The 27,461-nt window shown below is 49.8% G+C and overlaps 1 protein-coding gene across 1 annotated transcript in view; it reads right to left on the bottom strand.

The window, feature by feature from the left end:
- Positions 1-7,028: 7,028 nt before the first annotated feature.
- Positions 7,029-27,461, bottom strand: part of VRK3 (VRK serine/threonine kinase 3) — a 43,263-nt gene continuing 22,830 nt past the window's right edge. Inside the window, 8 exon segments of the mRNA XM_036832467.1 lie at positions 7,029-7,375; positions 10,225-10,373; positions 13,935-13,993; positions 20,203-20,323; positions 21,527-21,659; positions 24,163-24,255; positions 25,906-26,011; positions 26,287-26,371. Of these exon segments, the coding sequence (XP_036688362.1) occupies positions 10,225-10,373; positions 13,935-13,993; positions 20,203-20,323; positions 21,527-21,659; positions 24,163-24,255; positions 25,906-26,011; positions 26,287-26,371 (746 nt within the window). The 3' untranslated portion in view covers positions 7,029-7,375.

Raw genomic sequence — 27,461 nt, 5'->3', positions numbered from 1 at the left:
GGTTACGTTGGCATGGCTGACTGCCCGCATGGCTTAACTTAGTGTCCAGTCTCTGCAGAGGTGCGATACTGTGTGACCCAAGGCCCCCACCATCTGTCACATTGTTACACCACCTAGTGTGGGCCAAGACCCAGGTGAACAAAGACACTCTAATCAGGCAAGACATTTCAAGGGCTTAGAGGTTCCCTCCCAGGTGCTGGGGCAAAGGGTCAAATTTTCTTTGGGCAAGGTTAACCCTTTCCGGCACAACAAGATCCTTTGATTTTAGGGTTCATAATGCAATTGGGTGATTGTGTTGGCCTGAACCTCTGAAATGCTGAGTGGTCCCTGAAGGGCCATCCAGGTCTGAGCAAATCCCTGTCCTCACACCATCCATCCCATTTTTGTCCCATCTTAATGTGCAATTATATAGTAACATAATTGACTATTGCTTTAACGCCTGCTCCCCGCCGTCTCCCCCACCCCCCGCCACCCCTCCCCGCAAGCTGCAGGTCAGGAATGGTGTCTTCTTTGTTCCTCACTGAATATCCAGAACCTGGCACCAGGGGAGCTGTTCCATAAGGCAGCACTGGAGTCAGAAAGATCTAGCATAAATCTTGGCCTTACCAATGACTAAATGTGTGATTTGGGGATATTTACTTAGCTTCGATTTCTCCACCTGATAAATGGGGATAATAGTGTCTCCCAAGTAGATTGTTGTGAGGAATCTAGGAGACTGGCAGCTAATTACCAAGGGCCAGGCATGATTACTCTCAAGCATTTGTTGAATGAATGAATGAATGAATGAATGAATGGGGGCCTCAGCCAATGTCTGGAATGAACAGACAAAAGACTGAATGTTCAGTTTTCAGGTTTACTTGTGGACCCCCCTTGCTCTCTTCCAGCCCTGTTATCCTAATCTGACCCCCTTCTTTCCCTCCACTCAGGGTTACCAGCGTGAGTGTCCTCCAGGCAGCCCCCTGGACCTCCCCCCACCAGTGGTGGCCGCCCCCCACCTCTTGGGAGGAACAGGAGCTCCATTACGCCTCCCTCAGTTTCTACGCGCTGAGGCCCTGGGAGCCTCAGGACCAGGAGGCCGCCAGCACCACCGAATATGCTGAGATCAAGATCCATAAATGACGACCCCCAGCTCTGGAGACCTCCGGCTGGAGGGCCCAGGGCTTCTCGGGGAAGGGAGACATCAGAGAATAGTTTTCCAGTTGGAAACTAGTGTCTGGGGGTTCCGCTGGTGGAGTGATGGGCAGAACTGGGCTCAAATGTCACCCCCAACACCAATGATGAGAATGAGTCAAAGCATTTTCTTTCTCAGTCACCCCCCCTGGAAAACGGACACAATAAACCTAACTCACAGGGTTGTCGTGGGGTGTTAAGGCAGTAATTGACGTAAAGTGTCCCACACCAGTGAATGTGCAGAGGGCATTGTGCCCAAGGTCAAACCTCTTCCCAGGGCAGCCCACCTGGGATAAGGGTCCGGCATCCTGGCCCAAATGGGGACCACTCTGCAGGGCTGTCTAGCTCCAGAGCTCCCCAAAGACTCGGCTGAGGCTGTCGTTGGGCTGCATCGCATCCCTCTGCCCCACCAGCCCCCTCCCCCTCCCCTCCACAGGGACCCACCCCTGGGGCACTTCCTCCTCCCAACACATTGCATACTGGCCTCTCTCTGAGCCTGCTTCCTGGAAACTCAATTTGTGTATTTTCTCAGACAAAAAAAAATCATTCACTGATTATCTGAAATCAATGATTCAAGGGTACCTCTGGAATTCTGTGTCCTTGATATTTTGGTTCTCCTTAAGTTTCTTGTTTTGCAGAATCTGCTTATAAAATTCCTTGCAGGGCTTCCCTGGTGGCGCAGTGGTTGAGAATCTGCCTGCCAATGCAGGGGACACGGGTTCGAGCCCTGGTCTGGGAAGATCCCACATGCCGCGGAGCGACTGGGCCCGTGAGCCACAACTACTGAGCCTGCGCGTCTGGAGCCTGTGCTCCGCAACAAGAGAGGCCGTGAGAGAGGCCCGCGCACCGCGATGAAGAGTGGCCCCCACTCGCCACAACTAGAGAAAGCCCTCGCACAGAAACAAAGACCCAACACAGCCATAAATAAATAAATAAATAAACAAACAAACAAATAAATAAATAAAAAGGAAGTAAACTTAAAAAAAAAAATTCCTTGCAGTTCCAGTGTGCGTCCATTTACATTGTAACATAGTTTTTACGGGGGTCACATCCAACTGATTTTGTTCTTTTTTCCATTGCGTGTCCATTTAATTTTTTCCATTGTTTCCATTCACGAGGAAACACGCCCAACAATAGCATTATGAGCCAAGATAGGGAATGTGTTTTTGGCATAAAGTTAATAACTTCATGCTGAGAACTGTTCTTCAAATTGGAGGTGTTGAAGCATGTAATTCCATCTTTCACAGCAGATTTTGCTTTGCCATTTTTCAGGATCGTGTTGCATCTCTTGATCAATGACCTTTAAAAATGGTGTCCACCGACAAAACAAGAGCATGGTTGCCACTTTTTATCCCCTTCCTCAACATGACACAAGATGCTTCCATGTGTTCTCATGCTGGCAGAGTATTTGGTAACATCTGTGTAAAAGAATCACATTCTCCAAGGGATGAAATCTTTTTGAAAATATCATCATGGGAATGCCACAGTAATTATCCACTTCAAGTCAGCATTTCTTCTCACAGACATTGAAAACAAACAGATGGTTACCAAAGAGGAAAGGAGGCAGGGAGGGATAAATTAGGAGTTTGGGATTAACAGATACACACTACTATATATAAAAGAGATAAACAACAAGGACCTACTGCATAGCTCAGGGAACCATATTCATTATCTTGTAATAACTAATAAGGGAAAAAAATCTGAAAAAGAATCTATATGTATATATGCATAACTGAATTACTTTGCTGTACACCTGAAACTAACACAACATTGTAAATCAACTATACTTCAAATTAAAAAAAAGAATTTCTTTTCCTGTTCTAAGTCATGTCTCTTTTAAGAATAGCCTTGACACTTAAAGAAATTTTCCATCAATTCTTTAACACATTCAACAAGTTCTTATAAACAACAGAGCACTTAACATTCTTTTCTGTTCTTTTTATTTATTTATTTATTTTTGGCTGTCTTGGGTCTTGGTTGCTGCGCACAGGCTTTCTCTAGTTGCGGCGAGCGGGGGCTACTCTTTTTTTTTTTTTTTTTTTTTTAAATTTTATTTATTTATTTTTGGCTGTGTTGGGTCTTCGTTTCTGTGCGAGGGGTTTCTCTAGTTGCAGAGAGTGGGAGCCACTCTTCATCGCGGTGCGCGTGCCTCTCACTCTTCATCGCGGTGCGCGGGCCTCTCACTATTGCGGCCTCTCTTGTTGCGGAGCACAGGCTCCAGACGCGCAGGCTCAGTAGTTGTGGCTCACGGGCCTAGTTGCTCCGCGGCATGTGGGATCTTCCCAGACCAGGGCTTGAACCCGTGTCCTCTGCATTGGCAGGCAGATTCTCAACCACTGCACCACCAGGGAAGCCCACGGGGGCTACTCTTCATTGTGGTGTGACGGCTTCTCATTGAGGTGGCTTCTCTTGTTGCAGAGCATGGGCTCTAGGCGCTTGGGCTTCAGTAGTTGCAGCACGCGGGCTCAGTAGTTGTGGCTCACCGGCTCTACAGTGCAGGCTCAGTAGTTGTGGCGCATGGGCTTAGTTGCTCCGCGGCATGTGGGATCTTCCCAGGCCAGGGCTTGAACCCATGTCCCCTGCATTGGCAGGCGGATTCTTAACTGCTTCGCCACCAGGGAAGCCCTCTGTTCTTTTAATTTGCATAATTCTATGGCTAAACAGACCCTGGAAATCATAAGTAAGCAATAAAATATGCTTCCCCCCATGGATTATTTTATTTTTTTAATTTTTATTTTTATTTTGGATGTGCCATGTGGCTTGTGGGATCTTAGTTCCCCGACCAGGGATTGAACCCACACTCTCAACAGTGAAAGCACCGATTCCTAACCACGGGACTGCCAGGGAATTCCCATGGATTATTGTTATCTTCTTCTATAAATTTTATTTATTTATTTATTTATTTATGGCTGCACTGGGTCTTCGTTGCTGTGCACAGGCTTTCACTAGTTGTGGTGAGCGGGGGCTACTCTTTGTTGTGGTGCGCGAGCTTCTCATTGCAGTGGCTTCTCTTGTTGTGGAGCACGGGCTCTAGGCACGGGGGCTTCAGAAGTTGCAGCACGCGGCCTCAGTAGCCGCCGCAACTAGAGAAAGCCCACCCAGCAACGAAGACCCAACGCAGCCAAAAATAAATAAATAAAATAAATTTAAAAAATAAATAAACTAATAGCAACTCAGTTAAAAAAAATATCATTTACGTTTTTCACAAACACCCATCATAATTTGCATTTGTAGACTCTCCACCAATGCAGTAAAAATTTCCCCATTAACTTCCAACTGGGTGTTAAAAATAAGACAACAGGCCCAAAATGGAGTTGCTTATGCTACGCCCCACGTCACCAAACAGAGACTCCATGACAGTGTCGGCTCTTCCGGAAATGGCATCTTAAACCACCAATCAGGAATTGTCTGATCAGAATTAGTTAAGCCATGTGCCTGACAGACCCCTGCCGTCCCCTGAAGAAGAGCAAGTTTGCAATAGCCAACCTGATTTTTTTGCCTAGTAGAACTTCCTTGTTCTTGCTTCCTTCTGCCTCTAAAAGTCTTTCAAGATCCGTTCTATCTGCTCGACAGGATGCTGCTTAGTTCAGGAATCACTGAACAGAGATAATTAGATCTGCAAAAGGCACTCAGCTGAATTCTGTTTAACATCCATAAGAAAGTCTCTGCAAACATTTGCTATTGTTTCTGAGGTCTCATCCGGAAGGAATTTTACTTGCAATAGCCTTAGAAGCAATCCTTTTTCACAAGAAAAATATTTCACAAGGGAAGGGAAGTGATTTGTCCTTCCCAGCTGCCTACTGGGCGGCCCCTCTTGGAGATGAAACCCCACACCTTGTTAGGGAACCACTGACCGAAACTGCCCGCCTTGGCCAAGCACGATAATAACCGCTTGCATGAGTTGTCTCACGACAGGAGGTCCTGATAAACAACACGGTCCTTGCGGGAGAATTCAGGAGGGGCCAAAACGAGGGAGGAGACGCCAGTTGGTAATATGTCCTGCCAACCTCCCAGAAATCCTCATGCTAGAATCCATCTTGGCTGAGAGATGCGTGCACCACCAGGAAGGACCCTGAGTCAGACCAAATATGGGCACAAGCAAGACGCTTGGCCAGAAACAACCCGGAAACTAACCCCATCACCATAAACCCTGAGACTGCGAACCACGTGGCGGAGCAGTTCTCCTGGGTTCCCTTACCCTGCTGCTCTCCGCCAGGGTGCCCCTTCCCAATAAAGTCTCTTGCTTTGTCAGCAAATGTGTCTCCTTGGACAATTCATTTCTGAGTGTTAGACAAGACCTCACTCTCGGGCCCTGGAAGAGGTCCCCCTTCCGGTAACAACTTGAGTTTACTGAAGGCTCAGAGGTGCCCTACAGTAAAAATTATTTAAAAACCCACACCCCCAGCACCACAAATGTCTGACTAACATTGAGCCAGGGTTTCACTTTGGGGCAGAGGTGGGGTGGAGGGGACAGAGGGCAGGTTCCAGCCACTGTCGGCCACATGGCGGCCCGTGAGTCACTTCCACTCCCCTGGGCCCTGGGATTCTCATCTAATGCCCATGACCACACCCTCCTCTTTCAGAGGCTGGGGAATGAGCTGCCAAAACCTGGGCTCTGGAGACAGATTAAAGCCAGCTCACTGACAGGGAGGGAAACTGCCCACGTTCTCGCTGCTCCGCCCGGACGTGGGGTTCTCCCACTGTCTCAGCAGCGCTGGGTCTCGCTGCCTTTGCTCGCTCAGAGAGGAGGGTGGAGGACAGGGGGCTGCCGGACCTCGACGCTGGACTGGCCAAGGGCACCGAGGGCAGGATGACGGGAGGGGCAGGTGTTGACTGTGACCATCCCTCTTGCCTGATCTGGGGCCCTGAAGCGTGGCTGACGTCCCTCTTCTTTTGTGGCCTCATAAACACAGAGGGGCTGTAAGTAGGAGATTTTCTGATGGGTTTTCTCTCTCCTTAAGGAATACCTCCTTCTGGAAAGAATTATACACACTTCCTTTCAGCCAGGAAATGATCATCAGTCTGCTAATCTCCTTTCCTCTCCTGAGCAGGGAGAGAATCAGGGCGTCTCAGAGCAGTTTCCTCCCCCGTCCGGCCTCTGATTCTCCCCATCTCAAAGCAGGGTGGATGGTTTAAGATATCCAAGGTCAGATGCGGGAGGCGGGTTTATCTCCTCCTCCTTCTTAACCTCTCCCAGTCTAATCATTTGCCACATGCTGCTGGCCAGCCTGCCTTTGACATCTCTCCCCAGGCCCTCCTTTCCTCTAACTACCATCCTACAGCTTCCTCCCGGTCCCTCTGAGTCCAGGCTCTCCCCAAAGGTGCCCTCCTGTCCCGAGGCCTCTCCCTCTCCATCACAGCCCGAGCTCTGTCTTCAGAGTGCCGATCACCACCTGAAGTCGTCTCCTTTAACACCGTCTCCTCCTGCTCGACTGTAGGCTCCATCAGCTCAAGGACCTTGGCATGTATATGTGGTTCGTCGGGATCCTCTGCGCAGCATGAAGCATGTCACATGGCATGTACTCAAGAAACGCCTGCTGAGTATTTCTCGAATGAAAGGAAGGGTCAATGTATGGAAGAGAAGAAGGGTAAGTGGATGGGAGAATGAGTAGGAAATGAATGGATGGACGAAGGGTGAATGGATGGAGGGATGGACAGACAAGTATATGGAGGGATGGATGGAGGGATGGATGGATAGATAAGTGAAAGAATGGATGGATGAGTGTCTGCCTGAAAGTGTGAATAGATGTATGAAAGAGTGGATGGCTGGGTGAAAGGTTGAAGGGATGGGTAGGTGGGAGAAAAAACATGAGCTAAATTTTTCCAAAAGGAACTTCTTTTGCAGACACTCAACCCTCCAAGCTCCAATGAAACAATTTATTGTTAAAGCATAGTGGTGCCAATGGCAGCGTCCTCACTGAGAGGACCAGCCCAACCCCCGTCTGTGAATTGGGGGGTCTTCTCCGTCCAAAACGCCAGTGGCTGGTGGGAGACAACGGCTGAAGGGAGGGAAGGTCAAAGGAGGGAGTTCACAGTGTCTGAGCCTAACTTACGGGCTCCCTGAGGCTGATCTAGACGGATGATCTAAAGAAGTGGCAGGATACACATTCGAGGGATCTTTCTAGAAGCTTGTCTGTGATTCTACAGCAGGCCTTGAATCACATGTCTTCTTTTTTTTTCTATTTCAAACTGCAGGCTGAAAGTTCTGGAAGACGATAAAAGTGGCTGTCAGTGTCATTCATTCAAAGAGCACCCTTAAGCCCTACTGTGTGATAGGGGCTTTCTACTTTCTAGGGACAGGAGATACCACCACGAACAAGAGGAACAAGAAGGCTTTGCTGGGCTTACAATCTGGAAGAGAAGCGTGGAGACACGACAGATTAAACACATGTTCCCTCCAGAAGGCGATAAGGGGAGGCCTCGGGATCTGAGAGGCAGTGATGAGAAGCAGCCGGTCATGCAAAAACGAAGGGGAGGGACTTCCCTGGTGGCACAGTGGTTAGGAAACCACGTGCCAACGCAGGGGACACGGGTTCGAGCCCTGGTCTGGGAAGATCCCACATGCTGCGGAGCAACTAAGCCCATGCACCATAACTACTGAGCCTGTGGTCTAGAGCCTGCGAGCCACAACTACTGAGCCCGTGAGCCACAACTACTGAGCCCGTGCGCCTAGAGCCCCTGCTCCGCAACAAGAAAAGCCACCACAATGAGAAGCCCGCGCACTGCAAGGAAGAGTAGCCCCCGCTCACCTCAACTAGAGAAAGCCCGTGCATAGCAACGAAGACCCAACGCAGCCAAAAATAATAAAAAAATAAATAAATAAATTAATTAAAAAAGAAGGGGAAAATCGTCACAGACCATGCGAATGGCAAGTGCAAAGGTCCTGAGGTAGGACTGCGCTCGGCCTGGCCTAGAATCTGAGGGGTGGTTGGGCACTCGGGCCAAGGCAGAGGCAAGATGATCCTCAAGGTACTCCAAAGTCCCTGGGCTCCTTAAGGAGCATCTCTTCGTTAAGTTCCTAACCAAGGGACAAACTTGCCACTGAGGAAGTGGTCCCCAGAGAGTGAGCTGTAATGATCCTGAAAGGGGCCGTTCGGTCTTTAGCTTTTAAATTTCCATGGTACCGGAGGGTGGGGGACAGGGAGATGCTGTAAGACAGGCCAGCACTGACGGGAAGGCTGGACTCACCCACTCGGTAAATATGGGCGGAATATTTATGAGCCAGGCCAGTGACGTGAGTGGGAAACACAGAGATGCAGAGACAGACGTGACCCGGCCCTCCCGGAGCTCACCGCCAGCAGGTGACCACACTCGGGGGAACTGGGCAGAGGCAGAGGCAGAGCCCTGGAGGAGAGGGCTAGAAGAGACTTAGCAACCGCCTGGAGGGACAGGGCTGGGGTCAGAGAGGGGTGTGGGAGGACCCAGAGGTCTCTCGGGACAGCTGGGGGTTGGAGGGACACAAAGACTTCACGCCTTCACTTTTGGAGGGTGTCTGTGATTAAGGCAGGGAGCCTGCTAGGTTACTGAACAAACAAACAAACAAACAACCTGGCATTTTTGGAGCGCTCTGCACCCAGGCACTGTGTGAAGAGCTGGATACACATGTTATCTCGTGTCTTCAGCTCTGGGATGTGAGCAAGGGTGGCAGGGCTGAAGAAGCACCTGTCGTCAAGGTGCCAACGGAAGAAGACCACTGTGGGAGACAGGCTGCCACCCACAAAGATGCTCCTCTAGACGCACGTGGGCCTGCTTCCTCGGCCATGGCACTGCTGAGAGCAGGGCGGCCTGTGTGTCGCACGACAGGGAGCAGCGTCCCCGGCCTTGACCCCTGAGGTGCCAGCAGCACCTCTCCCCAGGCGTGACCACCAGAAATGTCTCCAGACGCTGCCAAATTGCCCCTGGGGGAACACTGCCTCTGTCTGAGAACCGCTGAGTTGGACAGACACTGAGCTTTGAATCCAGACAGACATGTGAGAGAAATGACAACCCCATGGACAGGGGAGGGCCTTGGGGAAGCTTCTCCTCAGAACCCATCCATGCCGCCTCGCCAAAATGAACCGTCAGGTGAACTGAGTTTATAATTTTGACCTTCCACAGATTCCTGTACGCTCTCACTCAGTGCTAAGGGGAGTGTAAATGAGTGAGTACAGCCCCCAGGTGGAGCAATCTGCTTATCTCCTTCAAAAGAAATCCATCCTCAGGCCTGTATGCAGACGGGTGTTCAAGGTGTTTTGTCTGGAAAACAAAAGCCTGGCAAAGCAAGCAAACACCCAGCCACTGGCGTTATAAAGAGCATCCTTCATCCCCGCCATGGGGGCGCTGCAAGACTGCGGGGGAAGGAACCAAACAGTATGAGCTGCCCTTCCCCATTATCCCAAGGAACGGCCATATGGGCTCAGTGGAACAACCACGAAAAAGGCAAAAGGACCAATACAGCCCCTTTTATAAAGATGTGGAATGTTTTGTCAATGTGTTCGTCCACGTGTTGTACGGTGTGGCCTTTCTACTTCCTGGGCGTTAGCTCCCCTACTTCCTGTATGTGTATGCTTACTGTAGTCAAACAGTCATCACACACACACACACACACACACACACACACACACACACGAGCAAGGTGAGGCACTGGACACAGAGCCAGGGGTTTCGGTGGGGGAGAGATGGGGTTTTGGGGGGAGTGACCCAAAGGAAAGCAGAGACTGCAGGTGGATGGGTAGAGGGATGGAGGGAAGAGAAGAGGGACAGAGAAAGACAGAGACTGCCAACATCTCGGTGCTAACTTCCAGGCCCCGAATCCAGTCACACCTAAAGCTTCCCCCTCGGAATGTTCTAGTGACAAGGGCCAATCAATTGCCCTTCTCCTTAAAGCCAGTTTGAGTCGAGTTCCTGCTACTTGTGATGCCTGGGGGCTGGAAGGTTCAAGAATCCTGTGGAAAAAGGCAGCAGCTCACTGGGAAGTTGGCTCCTGGAGTATAAACATCAAATGGCATGGGTGGAAACAGCGGTGGGAGCTGGGGAGAGGGTTAAGCCTCACAAACTCTTCCCAATGGAACCCACCTAGGGTACCACCTGGAGGTCCAAGGGGTCGTAGGCCGACACCCGCAGATCCTGCAGCAGGGCTTCCAGATTGTTCCTCAGGGCGGTGTAGGGCGGCTTCTCCTCGTACTTGAGGGCCATCACCACCTTCAGGTACTCCCGCAGGGTCTCTGTGGTCAAGACACGGGAGGAGCCTGAGAGGGGTACCCAACCCAGAGCCTGAGGGGCTCTGCCTAGAGGGTCTCAACAATGGTGCCCATTTGCTCAGTGCTTCCTCTGTGCCTGGCACTGCCATGGCCACGGCCACTTAGATTTAAATTGGTTTTTTTTTTGGAAAACGTGAAACATAAGCAACAGGAGAGCGGTACCATGAACAGCAGCATACCCGTCACCCAGTCTCATCAGCTGTCAACTCATGCCCATCTTGTTTCATCAAAACCCCTACCCCTTCCCCCTCCTGTGTTGTTTTAAAGCAAATCCAGGCTGATTATACGATTTTATCTCTAACTATTTGGTGGGTATCTCTAAATGGGAGCCAGCAAGCTTTTACTGTAAAGTGCCAGAGAATAAATAGTTTTGGCTTTGTACGCCGGGAGTCTGTGTGGCCAGGACCCAACTCAGCTGTTCTCCCACAAAAGGCCCACAGAAGGCAGGAAGCCAATGGGCGTAGCTATGCACCAAGACTACTTTATTTATGGACTCTGCAGCTTCAACTTCAGACAGGTTTCATGTGTCACAAAATGTTCTTCTCTTGACTTTTTTCCCCAGCCATTTCAAAAGGTAAAACAGGGCTTCCCTGGTGGCACAGTGGTTGAGAATCTGCCTGCCAATGCAGGGGACACGGGTTCGAGCCCTGGTCTGGGAAGATCCCACATGCCGCAGAGCAACTAGGCCCGTGAGCCACAACTACTGAGCCTGCGCGTCTGGAGCCTGTGCTCCACAACAAGAGAGTCTGCGATAGTGAGAGGCCCGCGCACCGCGATGAAGAGTGGCCCCCGCTTGCCGCAACTAGAGAAAGCCCTCGCACAGAAATGAAGACCGAACACAGCCAAAAATAAATAAATAAATAAATAAATTAAAAAAAAAAAAGGTAAAACAATTCTTAGGGGAATTCCCTTGCAGTCCTGTGGTTGTGACTCCGTGATTCCACTGCAGGGGGCACGGGTTGGATCCCTGGTCAGGGAACGAAGATCCCGCAAGTCAGGGTACGCGGCCAAAAAAACCCCCACAAAAACTTAGTTCACTGGCTTACAAAACCAGGCTGGCTGCCCCAGGGACGGAGTTTAAAAGATAGAGGCTGTTTTGAAAGATAAAGCCTTTTTGTTGTCTGTTTTCCCTAAATAGCACAATGCCATTATTACACTTTTTAAAAGTGCCAATTATGAAACCAATAATCATAAGAGCTCCCACTTGAGCAATGTCTGTCTCAGGCTGGCTCTGAGCACGTTTAATTAGGGCTGCAGCAGAAGCTAAGGCAGCACCCCTGGGCCCAGTTCTACGCTGAATTCTCGGGACAAACCTCGGGAGGTGAGGGCTATTATTGGCCCCATTTTACACGTGGGGAAGCGGAGGCTCAGAGAGGCTGTAAACCTGGGGCTGAACTTCCTTCTGGCCCCGCCCACCCCAAGCCCGGACCCACCAGCCCCACTGGCGCCACTGGCTCCGCTTCCCCGTGACTGGCTTAGAATCTCAAAGCTGCAATAAACTAACCGGGGGGCTCCTTGTTTTTGTTTTTGTTTTTTTGGCCATGCTGGCGCAGCTTGCGTAATCTCAGTTCCCCGACCAGGGATTGAACCTGGCCGGGCCCTGGGCAGTAAAAGCCTGGCATCCTAACCACTAGACCACCAGGGAACTCCCAATGGAGCTCATTCTTACGGAGCAAGAGCCCGAGGCTGGAGGGGAGAGTGACCTGAGCAGCAGAGACATGATTTGAATCCAGGGATGTCAGGTAATTTAAAAATGAGTCCTTACAGAGCTGGAGGGGATAAACTATACTTTTCCGGCTGTCTTTCTGCCTCATGTTTAGAGAGCAATGTAGACGTCCTATAGCAGGGACGCTGGAAAAAACCACTCCCCCAAACAAAACAGAAACAGCCTCAATCTTCAATAATAGGGATTGGCTTTAAAAATGATGGTTTACATGAAAAGATGCTCACCATCGCTAATTATTAGAGAAATGCAAATTGAAGCTACAATGAGGTATCGCCTCACTCCGGTCAGAATGGCCATCAGCGAAAAGTCTACAAATAATAAATTCTGGAAAGGGTGTGGAGAAAAGGGAACCCTCCTACACTGTTGGTGGGAATGTAAAGTGGTGCAGCCACTATGGAGAACAGTATGGATGTTCCTTAAAAAACTAAAAATAGAATTACCATATGAACCAGCAATCCCACTTCTGGGCATGTATCTGGAGAAACCTCTAATTCACAAACATACACACACACCAATATTCATAGCATCACTATTTGAAGTAGGCAAGACAGGGAAGCAACGTAAATGACCATTGACAGATGAATGAATAAAGAAGCCGTGGCATATATATATATATATATATATATATATATATATATATACACATATACACACACACACACACATATATATATATACATATATATACAGTGGAATATTACTCAGCCAAAAAAAAGAGTGAAATAATGCCATTTGCAGCAACATGGGTTATCAAACTAAGTGAAGTAAGCCAGACAGAGAAAGACAAATATCATATGATATTGCTTATATGTGGAATCTAAAAAAAAAAAAGATACAAATGAAATTATAAACAAAACAGAAATAGAGATATAATTAGAAATACATTTTATAATATAAAATATAAATATAAGATGTATTTCTAATTATAACCCATTACTCACATACATATATATGAGTATAAATATGTATCACTGAAGATATGGCATTTCCTTAACTTCTGTAAGGCATTCATATTTTTTTGTCTGTTTTTTAATTTTTAAAAATCCTGTTTTCGGGGGCTTCCCTGGTGGCGCAGTGGTTGAGAATCTGCCTGCCAACGCAGGGGACACGGGTTCGAGCCCTGGTCTGGGAAGATCCCACATGCCGCGGAGCAACTGGGCCCGTGAGCCACAATTACTGAGCTTGCGCGTCTGGAGCCTGTGCTCCGCAACAAGAGAGGCCGCGATAGTGAGAGGCCCGCGCACCGTGATGAAGAGTGGCCCCCGCTTGCCACAACTAGAGAAAGCCCTCGCACAGAAACGAAGACCCAACACAGCCATAAATAAATAAATTAATTAATTAATTAAAAAAAAAAAATCCTGTTTTTGACCCGTTAAACGGATTTCAGGACTGACTAATGAGTCAGAACTGTAGTTTTAACTGACGTTAAGTGTATTATACCACAATTTTAAAAAATACCCATAAAATTCTACAAGTATTGACACAGAAATCTCTAAGGTATCACCGTCTTAAATGAAAAAGTAAGTCAGAGACCAATATACGTAATATGATTCCATTAAAAAAACCCACACATTATGTGTGTATGGTTGCATGTGTGTGTGTGTTGCTGTTATTACTGTTCAGACACACTTCTGAAATTTGGGAGAAGATTTTTGTTTTTCTACAAGGGGCACAAATACATGTGTGATTTGGAAAACTCAAAGAAGGAAAATAGAGGGGTGGTAAAGAGAGGCATCTGGGATGGGCCTGAGCCCCGGCCCCTCCATGGCCCCCGCCGGCTCCCTCCTCTTGGGACATACCTGAGGTATTGATCCAGTGACTGCGCTGTCCCACGAGGCCTTCTGGGTTGTCAAGAAACCTGAGAGGGCAGAGGTACATGTGAAAGGCCTTTTAGGGAAGGACAGCAACCTTCTGAAACTGGATGTCTGGTAGATGTGCCCTAGTTCTCATTATTCACGGTAGTTATGCCTTGGACACTGAAGGAGCAAATTCTGAGCCAGGAGTTTACCAGAAGCACAGCTTCCAATTGCAACATTTTTACCAACTGATCAATACATCACCTGGTTTTACCTGTGTGCCTAAAGACATCTTATTTAATATAATGTTGAGTCATTCACATGGATCTCTGGCCCAACAGCACTATAGTTCACACCTGAAGGAGGCTTATCTCACACACGTATTTCCTTGCGCTTAGCACTTCATCACTATGCTTGGGGCCATTTTAAACAGCAAAATCCCCCCCAAAAAGCATAAAAGTGTGGAAAATGTGGCACTAAACAGACCACATGAAGGACACTTGTGAGCTGAAACAAGAAGGCAGAGTGTTGCCTTGTTCAACCTCGGCTAGGATCATGTGCATCGGGCAACTCAAAATTTTCTCCACTCTGCGTGTCTGAGAATGACTTTGAAAGCCATTCAAAGTATTGATTTTGGGGTTACAAATACATTTTAGGGAAGAGGTCAATTCACAAATACAGAATCTGTTAATAATGAGGATCAACTGTCTATCCACACACATTTGTATACATATACATGTATAAATACACAGACACACAGACACACATACACACACACCCCCTCTTGGACCACTCAAGAAAAATGAAAGTTGGGGGGGGGAGGGATAAACGAGGAGGTTAAGGACCTACTGTATAGCACAGGAAACTCTACTCAATATTTTGTAATAATCTATAAGGGAAAAGAATCTGAAATAGAATATATATATGTTCACATATATATTCATATATATATATTCATATATATATAACTGAATCACTGTGCTGTATAATGAAACTAACATGCTGGGGACTTTCCTGGTGGTGCAGTGGTTAAGAACCCGCCTGCCAATGCAGGGGACACGGGTTTGATCCCTGGTCCGGGAAGATTACACATGCCGTGGAGCAACTAAGCCCGTGCGCCACAACTATTGAGCCTGCGCTCTAGAGCCCGTGAGCCACGACAGCTGAGCCCTCGTGCCACAACTACTGAAGCCCGCACGCCTAGAGCCCGTGCTCTGCAACAAGAGAAGCCACCGCAATGAGAAGCACGCCCACCGCAACAAAGAGTAGCCCTGCTCTCCGCAACTAGAGAAAGCCTGCATGCGGCAACAAAGACCCAATGCAGCCAAAAATAAATAAATAAAATAAATTTATTCCCCTTCCCTTCCCCTACAGCCCAGAAGTCCCCAAGCCCCACCCTCCTGCTCCCCAACACTCTCTGCCCCATCCCCCTCTCTGTCCACGACTCTAAGCCCAACTCAGGCCTCACCCTTTCTCCCTGGACCCCAGCCTCCTCCCCAGCTTTCCATGCACCTCCCCCCCCACAGCCCCAGAGAGTCTTTCTATGCCCAAGTGGACCCTGCCCCTCCCTGCTCACAGCCCTCCTGTGGTTCCCCAGTGCCCTGCTGGGAAACCTCTGGCACCAAAGCCACCAGCCCCTGTGGCTTTGTCTCCCTGACTTCCTCCCTCCCGTCTCATGCTCCAGTCACACCAAACTCCTTCTAGTCCCCCAACCAGGTCACACATCCAGCCACATCTCCTGGCCTCTGTACATACTGCTCCTCTGCCTTTGGCAGCCTTTCCCCACCTTGACCCCCAGTACGTGGCCTGCTCTCCCTTCTGGACATGGCTTGAGGGCTGGTCCCCTGGAAGCTTCCCCTGGACCCCTGCAGGTGCAGGAAACGGATCCCTGCCGAGTGTTTGCACACCCTGCGCATAGGTCCACGGATCCCCTACAGCTACTGTCATATGTGCACAAGAAGGGCTGGGTCTGACCCTTGTCTCTCCCTAGCAGCCTCAGGATGTATGTGGTAAATGACTGAGCGAGCGAGTGATGGCAGAAAAGAGCTGTGCCAGCCTCAGGACGTTGTAAATTGTGTGAGCAATTCTCCCATCACAGGCTGTCACTGTGTTCGTGGGACCTCCCCGCTCAGCGGCAGCCTTGAGAGCAGGGACCCAACTCAGACCGTAGTCTGTGCTTTCCCAGCTGGGAGCCTTGCACAACAGTAAGCCATGGGGAATCAAATTGCCTTCCTCTTTCTTTTATTCATTCATTGTCATGAACTAGAACTTTCAAAAAAATGAATACATATTTGCTGAGTGAATGGAAAAAAGCCACGCACACCAGTAAGACTTCGGAGAGGACAGGTTAGGGCTCCGGAAAACGTGCATGTGGCAACACTGCCCCCTTGTGGGCCCTTTGGTTACTGCCTCAAGTCAACCGACAGAGGCTGGGCTGGGGGTGTCTAGAATGAGTCCCACATCACCACTGATGCTCCCTGTGGAGCATCTTCATGTTCCCCGCCCTCCCTCTGTGATCGTGACTGGGATCTGGGGTTCTGGAAGGAACTCTTACTTATTCTGAAGTCACTGATATGAAAATGATTACTAAGACCTATTTTATTTACTCTGCGTCCGACTTGGCAAGAGCAGAGCCTCTTAGTGAAGCATTTCACAGTCACATTTGATTAAATCCTGTGAAGGGGAAGGTGGGAGAGAGGTGAAAAGGGAGATAAGACTGTTCTTAGGAGTTCGAGGAGGTAGAGGGAGGGAGGATCCAACCCAGTGGAGCCTCAGGAAGCAGGTTCAGAATGTACGAATGAACGAACAGAGGGTTCACATATGTGACACGCTGTCTGCCCAGAAATCTTGCCTCCCCTTTGCCTGCCTGGGAAGCTCCTCGGCAGACCGGGTCAGGCGCCTCTTGGGTAAGGGCTCCCAGCAGCCCCGAGGCAGGTCACGTGCCTCCCCCCTGCTCCCACAATGCCCCGGGGCTGCCTCCTCCCTCACAGGCACCGCCCACTTCCTGCCTGCGTGTCTCCTCCCGGGCCTGGGAACCTCCAAACCTGGGGCTGCATCTGCCCGACCCGTGTGCCCACGCGGAAGCCCAGGCCTGGGTGTGAAGAAGGTTCACGCCTTCTTTCCTTAGTCGTTCATCCATCCTGCAACTATCTCATGAGCACCCACAACGTGCCAAGCGCTGTACTGCGAACAACACAGTGACAAGAGAGCTGACGCGGTCCCTGCCTTCAGAGAAATCCGACTAAAGGGGGCACTGCGGAGGAGTCCGCTACCTGGCACCCCGTGTCACTCCTCCCCTGCGATGGCAGAATCCCAGGGGTCGGCAGCCACGGGCTGGAGACATTTCCCAGCCCCCACTGCAGCTTGGGGTGGCCACGGGACCAAGAGACATGTCATTTCCGGTCCTGCCCTCTAAAAGCAACGGGAGTCAGTGGCACTAGAGCTCGCACCCAGTATGAGGGGGGCCGAGGTGCTCCACAACCCTTGGTCTCCTACCTCGGGACTGTTAGTGAGAAGGAAGTAAAGATCTACCTCCTTTGAGCCGCAGTCTTTCGGGGTCTCCTCGTAAGAGCAACTCAGCCTCCTCACTAACACAGCAGAGCGCTTCAAGGACCAGTTCACAAACTTCAGCCTCACTTAACCGCTTTAGCGGCTGGGCTGTGGCCTCCGACTACTTGTGTTGCTAATTCTGTGACTCGTTTTCACCTGGCTTCAATGCAAAAATGGAAAACTACTGGAAAACTAGACAATAAGTGCAGAAAGAAATTAAGAAAGCAGGGAAGTGGGCTCATGTTCTGGCAGGTTCTGATGCAGAGGAAACCTGGGAGCTGAAAGCTGCTCTTTCTCTGTCGTCTCTTCGTCCTTCAGCAGAGGTGTCGGGGCATATCAGCACCGAAGTGGGACCTCCTACTTGCCTCCCTGCCTTTCTGGAGGTGATTCATCTGTCACCACTGCCATGAGACCTGCCCTGGCCTTTAAACGTAAAACAGCAGGCATGCCCACACCGACAGCCCCCCTGATGGCTACCCAGGCTTCCGACCCGATGGCCCCCACCGTCTGACCTCTGCCATGCTGTGTGTTTCACTATCTCTGTACTGTCTATCTCCCCCATTAGAAAGCGAGTTCCCTGAGGGCAGGGATGTTTGTCCTAGTTACTCCTGTATCTCCAGGCCCTGGAATAGAGCCTGGTGCATGGGAGGTGCTCCACGAGTATTTGGTGAGTGGAGGACGGCTGCACCCAAACACCACCAATCCACGTGCGATACGCCTCCCGTACTTGGGAGATACTAGCTTCCAGGTGAAAGGGCCTCCTCTGGAGTCAAATGACCTGGGAGCAACTCTAATCAGCTGTGTGACCTGGGCTGATTACCTAAGGTCTCTGTGCTTTCAGATCATGAGCACACTTAGCTCAGAGCTGCTCTGAGGATGACACAGGGGAGCACTGCCCTCACTGCCCGGCACAGGAAAGTGTACAATAAAGGTCAGCCTTGAACAGGTCATTACGGGCAGGCCAATGTGACGGGCGTCCCTTCCTCTGAGCGTGAACAAGCAGGAGACCTGATGCAGTGGGGGCGAGGGAAGGGCTCCCTGGGGAGTGACGACTAAGCTGAAACCTGAAGGAGGTTGAGATTTGGGGCATGGCATCTGGGTGTGTGTTCCATCGGCATAAATCAAACATAACATATTTCAAACACAACATATTCTTCAAGGACACAGCTACATCTAAAATTAATTGAGGAGAAGCACTGAGCTTCTTTAACAATGTAAAGTTAAAAAAATACAGCATTGAGTGAAAGAAAGAAAGAGAATGAAATTTAGAGCACAGTACCATTTATGCAAGTTAAATACACTCATCATATGTTGTATAAGGACATACACGTGTCTATACAAACTTATTTGAAAGCAGGAGTCAGAAGCAGTAAAGTTGATGCACGTGTAATGATGGGGTTAAAGTGCTGAGTGAAAAAAGCCAGAAACAGGTGAGATTCAGAACAGAATACCATTTATGCAAGTCAAATACACACAGTGCCACCACCGTCATGCAAGTTTAAGGATACAAGTACATTTACACAAGCATATCGGTAGGACATATATTCAGCAAGTATGTGTGTCCACAGTTGAGAGATCGGAAGTTGGGGGATAATAAAGGGGGCAAAATAAAATGAGAGAGAGGCTCAACACGAACCAACAACTGAGAACTGAAAAGTACGACAGACTCAATGCTGTTCACTGGAGAGTTTTCCCTCTTCCCACTCTGCACACTTTTCCTGGATAATCTCTCACCCTCTCCCAGGGCTTCTGCTGACAATTCCTGAGACACTGCTGGGGTCTAAGGCTCCGTTTGGACTTCATTCCTGCACTTCAGATGGGAGAGCCAACCATCTCCTGGATGGCCCCTCCTGGATGACTCCTCTTGGGGCAACTCTCACGCCCCAAGGCTATACCAGATCTTGAATCCCAACATGTGGACCTGCAGAGCTTCCCTGTGTCTAGCTGTCTACTGTCCTTGGTGCTGAAGACCAAAGCCCCTGTGCTCGCTTCCCTCTGCGCCCAGCTGCCCTCTGTCCTTGGTGCTGAAGACCAAAGCCCCTGTGCTCGCTTCCCTCTGCGCCCAGCTGCCCTCTGTCCTTGGTGCTGAGCAGCACCTCCCTTAGCACCGAGGTGCCCTGTCCTTGGTGCTGAACCACACCACCCAGCTCTTCCGGTTTTACCCCGCCGTCCCTGGTGCTGAACGTCTAAAACAGAACTAGCAGGACCGGGCGCTTTTACATGCAGAGGTGAGGGAAGCATGTAAAAGAGGCCAGTGTTGCCAGATGCTGAGGCAGGGCCCAGGCCAAATTGTTCCGGTTGCCCGTGTGTCCCCGTGGGAGTGAATGAATCATGGTGTCCTGTACACTGTGAGCATTTTCTACAGGCCAGGCTCTGTGCTGAGTGCTGTGTACCTGACTCCCCCGAATCCTTCCACAGCCCCCTGAGGTGGGTGCTAATAGGATCCCACCTGATGGAGGGCACTGAGGCTTGTGGAGGTTAAGCTGCCCACCCAACACCCTGCAGCAATGGGGCTGGAGTCTGACCCCAGGCAGTGTGGCTCCAGAGCCCACGCTCCTGTCTGCTGGAATGGACGGTAGAGCAGATTCCCGAGAACTGCAGAGGCCTTGACTCTGCCAGATGCCACCTCCCCCTCTTTTCTGTTCCCTGTTGGGTTCTCGGCTTCAGCCCCACCTGCAGGGGTGCTGGGCCAGTGCTGGGCTCTGCTGACCCCCAGACTCACTTCTGTTTCAGCTCCATGATATCCTCGGTGTTGGGAAGGCACTTCGTCCATGGCAGGGTCCCATAGAGCCACTTCAGCAGACAGTAGCCCAGGGTCTGGAGGTCACTGCGGCGGGAGGGCCCTGGGGAGGGAGGGGAGGAGGTGGCGGCTCAGTCCAGATGTTCCGCTCACTGACACCCCCCCCCCTTCCTTTCTCTCATGGACTCAAGCACGGGCTCACACACTCAACCACCCAAACATACAGGCTCTCGTCTGTTCATTCACTTTTCACTCACCTACTCTCAGTCCCTCAAGCGTCTCTCAATTACTCATTCACTCCCTCAGCCATCCCTTCATCCTCGCTTTCACTAGCTCACTCCCTCATCTACTTGTCTTTCATTCATGCACCTATTTGTTCAATGAGTCCTCAGAGCCCTGTGTGCCAGGCCCCCTCCCACATTCTTAAAACACAGGTAAGAGTTTGGTTGGGTCCCAGCCCTTGACAGTCCTTGACAGTCCAGTGGAGAGACAGTTATAGTGTGGGATCACCTGGGTTATAGAGGAGACAGAACAGGGCATGAGGGAACGCAGAAGGATGGGCACTGAACTCAGCCTCACTCAGTAGGGGAGGGGAAAGGAGACAGCAGGGTTTGATTTTTCTTATGCTTCCTAAATCACATGATGTAGACAACACTCCATATAAGCATTCAACAAACACGGAGAGTTGACTGTGCCAGACCTTCGCCTTCTGGTGCTGGAGGCACAGGTACCATCGCTTCCCTGGGGGAGCTTAGTGTAGTGGGAGGATGCGGGCAGGCACATGGATGGTCATGATATCAAGGGGTTTGGGAAAGAGAGGCCGAGACCTCCTCCAGGAATCTTCTTCTCAAAGTGCTCTCTCCCCATACACCTTCCTTGGATAATTTCATTCCCATCCCTGGGCTTCAACTGACAACTCCTGAGATACTGCTGACATCTGAGTCTCCATCCAGACCTCACTCCTGTGCTGCAGACGTGGATAGCCAATTGCTTACTCAACAGCCCCTCCTAGATGACTCTTGGGCAACTCTGATGTTCCAAGTCTACACAGATCCTGAACGTGAACCTCTGGACCTGCAGGGCTTCCTTGCAGCCAACCGCTCAGTGTCCTTGGTGCTGGGCTACTGCCCCACAGTGCCCTAATGTGTGGGGGCGCTATCCATGGTCCTGAGTCCCTACTGTGGCTCCCCCACTCAGCCTGACTCCCGTGTTTGGCCATCTGCTGTCCGTGGCTGTGAAAACCTACAGCTGCCCTTGTCCGAGAAGCATGTCTCCATGGTCCTGAACCCCTTCTCTGGCCTCTTACCACATCCCTTGTGCAGGTCCATGCTAATGAACTCAAGGTCCCCCTCATGTGGGTTCCTGCTGCCTTCGGTGTACGCCACGTGTGTGCCATCTGGCGAATAGCGGAAGGTGAAGCCGTAGCCTGCCAGGGTCACCTGTGTGGACGTGGGGAGAAGCCATACAGTTTGAAGGTTAGGAGCTCGGATTCTGGAGTCAGAGATTTCAATCGTGGGTGCAGTTTGAAACATAATGCCGAGCAGTACAGAAAGGTGTGAAAAGAACACAAACCAACTGTCCCCCATCACTGCTCAGCCCCCCTAAACCCACTGTCCAGAAGCAACCACTAATATAGATGCTTATGTGTTATTTCACATCATTTTCTTTAAATAATCAGTAAACACATGTGGACGGGGAGGGGGCTCTAGTTTTCCACACATGGATCACACTCTACCTCCTGCTGGGCACACAGCTCACTGCACTTTAATAGTGTATTAACTCTAGAGCCAGACAGACCAGGTTCCAATGCCAGCTTGGCCCTTTAGTGGCCATAAACTTTGGTTAAATTATGAAACTTCTCTGTGCTTTGATTTCTCCATTTGGAAAATGAAGATAATGATAGTCCTCACCTTGCAGGGTTGTTAGGAGGCTTACCTGAGTTTAAAACAAAAAGTCCGTATCTACTAGACACACAAAATTAGCCACATCAGCTTTTTAATGGCTGCATTTTAAAAAAAGATTTAATTAATTAATTAATTTATTTATGGCTGCGTTGGGTCTTCGTTGCTGTGCGCGGGCTTTCTCTAGTTGCGGCGAGCGGGGGCTACTCTTCACTGCAGTGAGCGGCTTCTCATTGCAGTGGCTTCTCTTGTTGCAGAGCATGGGCTCTAGGCGCGTGGGCTTCAGTAGTTGTGACGCACAGGCTTAGTTGCTCTGCGGCATGTGGGATCTTCCTGGACCAGGGCTCAAACCCGTGTCCCCTGCATTGGCAGGTGGATTCTTAACCACTGAGCCACCAGGGAAGTCCCTAATGGCTGCATCTTATTCTGTCGAATGGAGAGTAGACAACTGTTGGCTTTGGCCATGTGAGACCTGCATCTTTTTCTGCTGGTCACAGTTTGTGATGGCTAATTTTATGTGTCAGCCTGACTGGGCCCCAGGGTACCCAGACATGTAGCCAAAGGTTATTCTGGGTGTGTCTGTGAGGGTGTATCTGGATGAGATGAATACTGGTATCAGGAGACTGAATAAAACAGACCGCCCTCTCTAGTGTGCACGGGCCTCATCCGATCAGTTGAGCAGAACACACAGGCTGAGTGAAAGGGAATGCCTCCTGCCTGACCACTTGAGCCGAACATCAGCCTTTTCCTGCCTTTAGATGTGAACAGAAATATTGGCTCTTCTCGGGTCTCGAGCCTGCCAGCTTTCAGACTGGAAATCACACAATCAACTCTCCTGGCTTTCAGGCCTTTGGGCTCTGACTAGACCACATTAGCAGCTCTCCTGGTCTCCAGCTTGGCGACTGCACATCTAGGTCCCTAGATCAGCTTCCATAATTGTCTGAGTCAACTCCTTATAATAAACCTCTTTCTCTCTCTTACATATATACGCACACACACACACATACACATTCTATTGGTTCTGTTTCTTTAGAGAGCTCTGACTAATATGGTTCCAGGATTTTTCTCTGGGATCACCCCTCTCCAATTCTCAGTCCATGTGTTTGAGGTGGGGTTCACCTGATTTATTTCCACTGGGGTTGCTAAACTGAGGGGATTTGAGCCTCATTTGCTGGTATTTATTTTGTTACCATAGGGAAGACAGTTTGCCTGATTATGAGCAATGCAAACACAAGAAGAGCCCAGGAATGGAAGAGCCAGCTTCCCAATGACAGGGCCTGAGTTCTTAGATTCAGCCATGCTTGAAGCCAGTGAAGTCCTAGATTTTTCCACTCCATGGAGCAATAAATTGCACTTGGCCCTTTTTAAACTTTTTTTTTTCCTTTTTCTTTTTTGCTTAAGGCATGTTAAATTGGGTTTCTGTCATTAGCAGGAGTAATTAGAATTTACTTTAAAATACTAATTAGTACTCTGCTGGGAGTATATATTTGAGGTTTTCCAATTTTACTGTCACGATCAATGTTGTCAGGAACATTCTGTACATGTATCTCCGAATATATGGATAAGATACGTTCCTAAAAGAGGACCCGGTGGATCAAAAAACATATGCATTTAAATTTTGACTGCTATGTTCAAATTACCTTCCAAAAAGGTTGCCCATTTCATACTTCCAATAGTATATAAAGAATTCCTAGTTCCTTACATCCTTATCAGCAAGAGATATTATTTTTAATTTTGTCCACCCAAAGGGCAAAAATAGCGTATTTTAAGTTTAATTGCTATGACTATTAGGGAGGTTGAGCATCTTTTCATACATTTAACTAACCTGTGGATTTCTTTTTCTACGAACTGCTTTTCCTATCCTTTGTCTATTTTTCTACTAAGTTACTTATCTCTTCTTATTTATTTGAAGGAACTCTTTATACGTGATGGATAGCAATTCTTTGTCTGCAGTAAGCATTGTGAAATAAATGCAGGTTTTGAGACAGGTGAGCTCCTGAGCCCAGAGAGCCCCCAGGATGGGGGAGGACCTGGCTATTACCTGGCACAAGTCCTCTGGATTCACAAAGATATTCTCAGCTGTCACATTGCCATGAACGTACTCATTCTCATGGAGGAACTTCAGCGCATCCAGCTGGGGGGAAGAAAGCAAGCATCTCCATGAGCAGCAGGCTAACACAAAGCTCCGGAGGGAACCCCCACTGTTGGGCCTGGGGTCACGTGGTGCTACTTGTGATGGGGGTGGGGTGGTGGTTCAAGCCTGACTACTCCTAAGTGAAGCATCAGGAAGCCCACCCTGACAGCACACCTAAGCATGTCTTCTAATTAAGCCTTTGAAAAATTCAGCATTAAAGCTGATATTTGGTTTTCCATTGACCTCTTCTGTCTATCTCTTAGCTGATCTCAGGAGGGGAAGAAGCGGGTTAGTTATTGACCCCCTGCAAGAAAGAAAACCCAGCACTCATGTACATCAAAGAGGTTTTGTCTCATTCGCCCTAGGGAGCAGAAATACATTTAGTTAAGTAATTTATATTTTGATCTCTAGCTCTGACTTTTCCATTGAGCTCATATATTGAACTGCCCACGTATTCTTACATCTTGATTACAACCCAAGCCCCCGTCGACTCCAAGGCTCTACTGCCCACCAAGTTCTGCTTGTTCAAACTCTCCATCCCCACAGCCCAGCTCCTCCTCAGGCCTGGTCCTCTCTGTGCTGACCTCACCCAGCCTCCATCTACCCCCTCCAGCCCGTCCCCACACGGCCCACAGGGTCTTTCTACACCCAGAGCTGACCCTGTCCTTCCCGTATTCCCAATTCTCGCATGGCTCCCCGGCGCCCTCGGGACAGAGGCGCCCTCGGCCCCCCAGGCTGGTGTTCAAGGTCCTGCGTGATCTGGTCACTGCTGAGCTCTCCACACCAACCTCAGCTGTTACCTTTCCCCTCCTCACGTCACGCTGCAGACACTGAGCGTAATGACCTTCGGGACTCACCTGATGTGTCACTCCCTTGCCACTTCCATCCCTCCAGCAATTTACACTGGGTCCTCTTATTCTTCGTCACTTCTAGTCAAAGCACTTTTCACAATTTGTGCAACTGTGACTTAATATCATCCTCTCCCACTAGACATAAAAACCATGATTGTGCTGCCCCCCATGGTACTCCCAGCCCCTGGGACAGTGTCTGATTCCCAGCAGGGACCTGATAAATATTTAATGAAACGATGGATGAAGGAAGGAATGAATGAACGAAAGTCTTGTGCTCTCTCTCCCACACCAGCCTTTGCCTAAGCTATATCCTTGGCCTGGAATGTTCTCCCCATGCATCTCCACTCCTACTCTACCCAGCACCTTGCTATTTCCCACTCTTGATTTAGAAATGACCTCTACCAGGAAGTTCAACTGAACCCCTCAATTTAGGCTGGGCCCCTTCCTCCAACTGCTACTGTCTCCTGAACATCCCTCATGACAATACTTATCACTCTGTTGTTTTTTTTTTTTTTTTTTGCCGTGTTGCACGGCATGCGGGATCTTAGCTCCCCAACCAGGGATCGAACCCGCGCCCCCTGCACTGGAAGCGCGGAGTCTTAACCACAGGACTGCCAGGGAAGTCCCACTTGTCACTCTGGTTCTAACAGCCTGGTGTTCAGCTGTGTTGGTCACCGTGCTTGCCCAGTGCCCAGCAGAGGGAGGTGCGGGCTGAACGTGTCAATGAGCAAACAGACCGATGAACTAGGAGCCGGGGGGCCATGCTCCGGACGGGAGCCTGCAACCCGCAGGTGCTTACCAGCCGGCAGGCCATCTGGAACACAGACCTCACTGACATCACATGCTTCGGGTTGTCATCCAGGATCGACTGAAGGCTCCTCCCCAGGATGGGGAACACCAAGAACCTGGAAGACATGAGTGTCCCAGCAAGTGGGAGAGATGACAGGGGAGGGGATGGAATACAGGCCACCAAGGATGGGGTGTGGCTGGGGGCTACCAGATCCCGGTCCTGGGTGAGATGGAGGGTTCAGATTGGTGGGGGACCAGCCTGGCTCAAGGCTGGGGGAAGGAAGGAAGCAACTATCCAGCCAATGGCTCCAGGGTCCCAGCCATGCCTGGGCATGTGACAGGGAGAGAAAGGAAGGGGCCAGTGAGGCGAGTGGCAAGTGAAGTGACTTACCTGTACTTGTCCTGGTGAACGCCAAAACCGACGCAGGTGGGGATGGCCAGATGGGGGGTCGAGTACCGCTTTTTCCACTTGTTCACTGTGGGAGGCAGGGGCCTGAGAGGTTAGGGCCCACCTGGCCCTGCACCCACAATGGACAGCAGCCCGTTCTCAGAGCAGAAGCAGAGCGCGCCCAAGCCCAGGCCACACACTGGGTCTCCTGGTTGGTGACGTCGCCTCTGTGGGTGCGTGACGGCGAGGGGGGTGACGACAGGGGTTGTGAACATGGGAGAAAGCACTGACAAATCTGGAGTGAGCGGAAGGGGTAAGAGCGACAGCGTAACCTCTGAATTCCCATGTAGAGCTAATGAGATCGGGGAGTGTCTAAACTGGTCACAGTGTCACTACATGTCTGCCCACCTTCCAGGATCTCAGTTGGATGGTACAGATCCAGCGGTGTGCTGATAAAAGTTTAACAGCTGGTTGTCTGGGGAAAGATAGCCCTGATTTGTCACGTTTGCCGATTTCTGTGGTGTAAATGCTTCCCAGTATGGCCAATTTCAAGCTACCAATGTGGTATCATGGAAGACGGAGTTGGAAAGAGAGGCAGTAGCGTGCCCTTACATGGTATTTCCACCACACAGACACGGTGAATGTAAACAACCTCAAGAATATAGATAATAGGGACGTCCCTGGCGGTCCAGTGGTTAGGACTCCGCGCTTCCGCTGCAGGGGGCGTGGGTTTAATTCCTGGTCGGGGAACTAAGCTCCCACACGCCAAGAGGCATGGCCAAAAAAAAAAAAAAAAAAGTCTAGCTGATAGAAAATGTAGACAAATAATTAGGAAGGGATGAGCTTTGAGTATTTATTACCCTTGCTCTTAATTTGACTGTAAATTGATAAAATTAATTTATGATGGCTATGTTTTATTCATTCATTCATTTATTTATTTATTTAAGATGGCTATGACTGAAAGCTTGGAGGGCAATTTTATTTTTTTAAAAAATATTTATTTATTTGGCTGTGCTGGGTCTTAGTTGCAGCACGCAGGATCTTCGTTGTGGCATGTGGGATCTTTAGTTGTGGCATGCAGGATCTAGTTCTCTGATCAGGGACTGAACCCAGGCCCCCTGCATTGGGAGCGCGGAGTCTTAACCACTGGACCACCAGGGAAGTCCGATGGCTGTTTT

The sequence above is a fragment of the Balaenoptera musculus genome, chromosome 19 (genome assembly GCF_009873245.2).
Source record: "Balaenoptera musculus isolate JJ_BM4_2016_0621 chromosome 19, mBalMus1.pri.v3, whole genome shotgun sequence".
Taxonomy (NCBI): Eukaryota; Metazoa; Chordata; class Mammalia; order Artiodactyla; family Balaenopteridae; genus Balaenoptera; species Balaenoptera musculus.
This window is presented reverse-complemented; position numbering and strand designations above follow the sequence as displayed.